The sequence below is a fragment of the Zea mays genome, chromosome 1, assembly GCF_902167145.1.
Source record: "Zea mays cultivar B73 chromosome 1, Zm-B73-REFERENCE-NAM-5.0, whole genome shotgun sequence".
NCBI lineage: Eukaryota > Viridiplantae > Streptophyta > Magnoliopsida > Poales > Poaceae > Zea > Zea mays.
The window spans coordinates 254,676,169-254,683,088 of NC_050096.1; the positions used below are offsets into that span (position 1 = coordinate 254,676,169).

At 44.2% G+C, this 6,920-nt stretch overlaps 1 protein-coding gene across 1 annotated transcript; it reads left to right on the top strand.

Moving 5' to 3' along the window:
• Positions 1-4,486: 4,486 nt before the first annotated feature.
• On the top strand, positions 4,487-6,920 carry LOC103643668 (scarecrow-like protein 34). Its single transcript, XM_023301349.1, has one exon. It carries the CDS (start codon positions 4,533-4,535, stop codon positions 6,729-6,731), a length of 2,199 nt encoding a protein of 732 aa, XP_023157117.1. The 5' UTR covers positions 4,487-4,532; the 3' UTR covers positions 6,732-6,920.

A 6,920-nucleotide genomic window follows, 5' to 3' on the forward strand; every position in this document is an offset into this window, starting at 1 on the left:
AACGAGTTCATGATTTGGTATAAAAAATATTAGTAGAGAGAATTAAATACAAATAATAAGTTGTATAATCAAGTTACCTTGCACTAAGTTATACATCCACCACATATATAACGCTAGTAATAACTATAATAGCAAGCAAGCAACACTCTCACCAACTACTTATACATTCACTATTTGATAAAAAAATAGGAAGTAAATAGGTAGATAACAAGTTTGTTGTTCGTTTATAAAATAAAATGACAATATACACTAGGTTTGGTCGGGTTTAAAAAACCCACGGGTTCACGGGTTTGGGTACTATAGGAACAAACCCGTACCCATGAACCCGTCGGGTATACATTTATGCCCATTAACAAACCCATGGGTATGAAAATTGACCCAAACCCGTACCCTAATGGGGTAAAAACCCATCGGGTTTCGGGTTTCGGGTACCCATTGCCATCTCTACCTGGGTCGGGCGGAGCGGAGTTCACCGTCTTCCGGGGCTTAGCCCGAGTCCGAGCCCTGGGTCGGGCGGAGCGGAGTTCGCCGTCTTCTGGGACTTAGCCCGAGTCCGAGCCCTGGGTCGGGCGGAGCGGAGTTTCCTATGGTGCCTGCGGCCGGGCCTGACTGCGTGTCAGCCTCACTCTGTCAAGTGGCACCACAGTCGGAGTGGCGCAGGCGGTGCTGTCCTTTTGTCAGGTCGGTCAGTGGAGCGGCGAAGTGACGACAGTCACTTCGGCTCTGTCGGCTGAAGGGCGCGCGTCGGGATAAAGGCGTCAGGCCGCCTTTGCATTAAATGCTCCTGCGATTTGGTCGGTCGGCGCAACGATTTGGTCAGGGTTGCTTCTTGGCGAAGACAGGGCCTCGGGCGAGCCGGGAATACGTTAGCCGCTGGAGGGGGGCCTCGGGCGAGGCGGAGATCCTCCGGGGTCGGCTGCCCTTGTCCAAGGCTAGGCTCGGGCGAGGCGTGATCGAGTCCTTCGAATGGACTGATCCCTGACTTAATCGCACCCATCAGGCCTTTGCAGCTTTATGCTGATGGGGGTTACCAGCTGAGAATTAGGAGCCTTGAGGGTACCCCTAATTATGGTCCCCGACAATACTGATACTAAATATGCCACACTGTGTAGATAATTATGCAATTCGGTATACTACGTAAAAATCTGTTATCAACTGCATGCACACGAATTTATGATGGAAAGAATATGCAATGAAAAGAAATGAATTGCATGCATAGAAACAAAAAATCGCATTTAATGTTTTATTTTCTTTGTAAATATAGGATCCCTCCAACAGCCATGCAGCTAAACGCATTAGAACTAGTTTATGACATATACTGATACAAATTATACTACACGATGTAGGTATTTATGCAATTCGTTACACTGCGTAAAAAATCTGGCATGTTGTTCTCTGGTGGACGCATCTCCGGGTGGAGCGTAAAAACCTTAAGTTTTGAGCATAAAATCCCTCAATTATAAGCGTAAATATCGAGTCAATGTGATAGGTTGATAGCTCTAGTAGGTTGTTATTACTATCCTATTTTTATGACAGATCCGAAAACATGGCAGCCGCATGCATGCGGTTTCTATTTTTATACAGATCCAAAAATTATGGCAAAAATCGTGGGAGTTTCCATTGCATGCGCGCAAATTACGAACAACATAAATCAAGGAATTGCCTTTCCAATGTGCATGCAGTAAACTGATATACGAACTCCGTGTTTAAGCATAAAATCGTACAGTTTTTTGCGTAAATAATACATGTGATAGGCATAAAACACAATAATCGAAAAGAAAACTGCGCCGGATCGGAGGATGTCACGCGCGATCATCGCTGCGCGCATCTCGAGCCTTCAGTGACGCCGCTCGCTCGAACATCGCGCCTTATGCGTCGCCGTCGCTACTCGCACGTCGACGGGCGTCGCTTGCTCGCCGGCCTTGGAAGTGCCGCCTCCTCGGGACCTCGAGGACACCGCCGCTTGCCCGCACAAGGGCCCTGCTGTCGCTCGCCCTCTGGATCGGGGAGCCGCTGCCACCGACCTGGGAACCGCCGCCACTACTCCGGATCGAGGAACCTCCGTCACCGTGCGTCGAGGTCATGAAGTTGCGGCCACCGGCTGGGAGTCCACCGCCGCGCACGCTCTGGGGCAACCACCGTCGTCGCACGCGGCGTCGCTAATGAATCGGGGTAGAGCGTAAAAAACTGAACCCTAGCACTCCGGGTCCTGTTTTATAGACGTCCGAATGTGGTCCGGCTCGACCGGATTGCACCGTCCGACCTAGGCTTCCTCTAGTTATTGGAAGCCTAGGGCTCCTATTATATATATATATATATATATATATATATATATATATATATATATATATATATATATATATATATATATCATATGAGTGGACTTTTGTTGCAACAATCAAGGTTCAAACTTCATAATTTCATCTTATTTTTGCATAAAGCGGATGGGAAGGGAAAATGTGACACACCACGATTGTGAAATCATGAAAACTGATGCTTTAGTATATAGTCAGATAGTCGTGTATTGCTACAGCTTGTATAGATCATGAGTAGAATTTATTTAATAAAACACTAAAATATATATGTTCTGTTGGTTATGTGGTGTAAATTTAGAGTCAATAGTCGAGGTTTAAAGCCCGATTTTTACACAATTTTAACTTATTTTTTATATAAAATGGGAAGGAAATTACCGACTCACGATGACTATAAAAACCATGGAAAACTGGTGCTTTGCATATTAGAGATGACAACATAATGCAAAAAGAAACAATTGGACACCTCTTCTTCATATGTAACTTTGCTACCATCGGCAGTCTTTCCACTCGGTGCACCACTTGCCAACTCAGAGCGATTTCTAGGTTTTGAAAATTATGGTTTTACAATACTATACTTTACAATTTTTATGACAATACCATAGTTTTGGTCAACTCCAAAAATACTATGGTTTTAATTAACTTTGTTTGGATACACATTGTAAACTATGATATTAAACAAAAGCTAGCCATGCTATAAAAACTTTGAGTTAGAGTGTAGTTTCTAATATAAAAAATACAATGGTATCTAATATACCATGGTTTTGAAAACATAATTTTTAGAAATGCAACCAAACCTTATGATATAAAATATTATGATATTACTAAAAACTATGGTATTGCCAAAAACTACAAAAATACTTTACTCCCGATCAGGACCCAAAAGGGCAGCTCTCGGTTGCTGCCGGTAGTCTTTTAAATAACAGGAACTGCTACTGTTCCATTCTAGGGCGAAATGTAAAATTCGATCTTCTGATCATTGGCTCTCGCTCCAAGGACCGTAATCCTCTCCCCCACCTTTCCCTTGTTCTCCTAATATGTACAGACCCTTATCTTATTTTTCATATTATTTTTTATCCCAGTAGGGAGAAAAGAAAGGTTTTACTTGAGCAGGTACTGTAGCTAACAGCGGACAAGCCGTCGCCGGCAAGGCCAGCTGCAACTCCGAGGCTCCAAACTGTAACACACCCCAGCGCCAGCGCCGATGGCATCTGCCACGCAGAGCTGCCTCTGAGGCAGCATCTGAATCGACGCCCCCCCGCTTCTGGAGGACGAATTCAACCGTAGCTATCAACGCTGGGGAGCCTCGTCAGACCCACCAGTGAGCAACTGGTACTGCAACCTGACAAATTGACTCGCTCTCGCTTGCCTAGGCACCAGTGAGCGCAGTCGCAGGCCCCAGCCAGAAGCCAAGCAAGACCCTCCCTATAAAAGACTTGCCTCGTTGTGCTTGAATGGAGCTCATCCCTCTCATGGCAGCAAGATCTATCAGTCTTCCGTTCATATCTTACAGCTATACAGGTCCATCTCCATGTATGTCTGGTATTTAATTTCCAGGCCTGCTGATCCCATCGCGCGTGTGCCATCCCTGCAGGGAAACAATGGTAATATAAGGCCCTCTTATCTCCAAGCCGTTTCTTGATAAGGTCGTTAACTATCACAGTATCTTACGTTGTCTAATGTGCTTTTTAATTTGTGCCAAATTGAACAAGTGATTGAAATGGTTATCGCCTTATCGGAGACTAGTTTTACTTAAGCGTTCTTGACAAATATATGCTAGTTTATTGTGAAGCACGGATGAGTGTGTGTGTGTGTGTGTGAAAGAGAGTGCATCCTCCCCTCTCCCTAACATTGAAGTTGAAAGGTGTCATCTTAGCTGGTTACTGTCATAAACTGTCATGCATTTTTCATCAAGATTTGCTATGATTTTTAAGTTGTTTTACAAGTTCCTGCGGTCTCTCTACACCTTTGTTCAATTTACAAGGACATTGAGCAACGTAGGCAGCTCACCTTCGTAATTATAGTAGTCACTACTGATAATTACTGTTTGATAACAAAAGAAAAACTAGAGTACACAGATATATGACATAGTTTGTTATCTGTTTCCATTTTCCATATTACTTTGTTATCTGTTTCCATTTTTCATATTACTAAGTTCATTATTTACAGGAGGGTTGCAAGGGACCGTCTGAATTTTGGCAAGGATCAAGAACCCCATCAATGGACTTCAACGACAAACCTAGTTCTAACTTTGACGAGGATTTCCAAAGCAACATGTCGGCTACTTCTGGGTTCTATTCCTTTATCCATCCAGCCAATGAGTCAAATGAATTGGAGTTATTCTTGGACCAACCAAGATCTGCGCATCATTATCCTCCTGTATCAAACGCTTCTAACGACAGTGGCCACATCACATCGACTACCTCCTGTTCGACTGAAATATGTGGTCCTCAGTTCTGCGATCTCAGCAGCAATGCGACACCAGATTGGTACGGAACCAGCGTGACAGACTCTTCTAACAACAGCTGGATCAACTCGGATATAACCATCAGCTACTTAAACAAGCTGTTGACCGACGAGGACAGTGATGACAAGGTAAAACCACATCATGGAGAGTGTGCCCTTAGAGCCATGGAAGAGCCTTTCTACAGAATTCTTGCACAAAACAATCCAGCTTATCCCGAGTCGCCATCACTCTGTAGCCGCGGCCATCTGAATAACCTCGGTGACAACATCAACAAGTCTTTGGGTCAGCCATGCAGTAGCTGCTCAGTTGCTATTGACTGGAGTAACAGTCACTCTAATCACATCTTGCAAGCTTTTGAAGCTCCATGGAGTTTGTCTGACGTAGTCAAGGAGACAAGCCGTTCCGCTGAATGTACACGAAACATGGAGCTTGGTGTGAGAATTGATGGCCTCTCAATCGCCGAAAAGCGTAGCCGAGATAATCAGTCGCTCCAGGTAAATGTTGCGGATGCGAGCAAGCATACATCATCTGAGCTTCCCAGTGGAAACTACTCACGTCAGGAAGATTCTTATTTGATAGAAGCGAGGAGCAGCAAGCAGGTTGCCTTTTCGTTCAATGGGCCAATCCGAGATGAGATGTTTGACAGGGTTCTACTCTTCTCTGAGCATAAACCTACGTATGAAGCTATTGTTCTGCAAGAAATGATGGCAAACAAATCGACCGGGCATCCACAGAATGAACAAGGAAGAACACCAGCTCGGCGGAAGATGCGAGGTAAGAAGCAGCAGAAGAAAGAGGTGGTGGATCTAAGAACCATTCTTATCCACTGTGCGCAAGCAGTATCGGTGAATAACCATACCTTGGCAAATGACATGCTGAACATAATAAGGCAGCATTCCTCAATAACTGGGGATGATACCCAAAGGTTAGCGTTTTGTCTAGTGAACTGCCTTGAGGCGCGATTAGCTGGAACCGGGAGTCAGCTGTATCGCAACTTGATCGCTACATGCAGCGATGTTGCGGCCATTTTAAAGGTATTCCAGTTGTCTTTGGCGGTAATTCCTTTGCTGAGGGTATCACATTATTTCTCAAACAAGACAATCCTCGATGTCTTGAAGGGAAAATCTAAGGTGCACATCGTCGATTTTGGCATTTGCTTTGGTTTTCAATGGCCATCACTGTTGGAGCAACTCGCAAAGAGGGAAGGTGGGCCTCCCAAGGTTCGGATCACAGGTATTGACCTACCAAAGCAAGGATTTCGACCAGATCGGATGAATAAGCAGAACACGGGACAACGATTAGCTGATTATGCCAGCATGTTCAATGTGCCTTTTGAATATCAAGCAATATCATCGAAGTGGGAAACCATACGTATAGAAGATCTCAACATCGACGAAGATGATGTGCTGATAGTCAACTGCATAGACCGGATGAAGAATCTGGGCGATGAGACAGTATCCATAAACAGCGCAAGGAATAGGGTTCTCAATACAATCAGAATGATGAAGCCAAAAGTTTTTGTGCATGGCATAGTGAATGGATCATTCGGTACACCCTTCTTTTTAACACGTTTTAAAGAAGTCATGTACCACTACTCTGCGTTCTTTGATATCCTTGATAAAACTGTTCCACGAGACAATGAGACAAGAATGCTCATAGAGAGGGGCATCTTTCTGTGCCAACTGCTCAATGTCATCGCATGTGAAGGATCCGAAAGGATCGAGAGGCCGGAGAATTATAAGAAATGGAAGTCACGAAACCTGAATGCTGGCCTTGAGCAGCTCCAACTGAACCCAGACATTGTGAAAGTAACAAGAGATATGATGGGAAAATACCACAAAGATTATGTTATCAACGAAGACGATCACTGGCTACTAATGGGATGGAAGGGAAGGATACTGAATGCAATATCTACATGGAAACCTAGTGAGTCATATGATGGTGACTACTGACTAAGACCTAAGAAGCTTGCTAGTACAAGCAGAGGTTTGTCAATCCTATGTATCAATGTTCTGGACTTATGATATACTTATAAGCTTTTTACTGTATGCTGATAATGCAATGCAATTGGCTAACTAGTTAGACAGAAATGGGCTTCCAAAGTCCAACAAATTGCATAGTGGCAGTGCTGCATTTAAACA

Coding starts and splice junctions, on each gene's coding strand:
- LOC103643668 (XM_023301349.1), top strand. CDS start 4,533: ATGGACTTCAACGACAAACCTAGTTCTAACTTTGACGAGGATTTCCAA.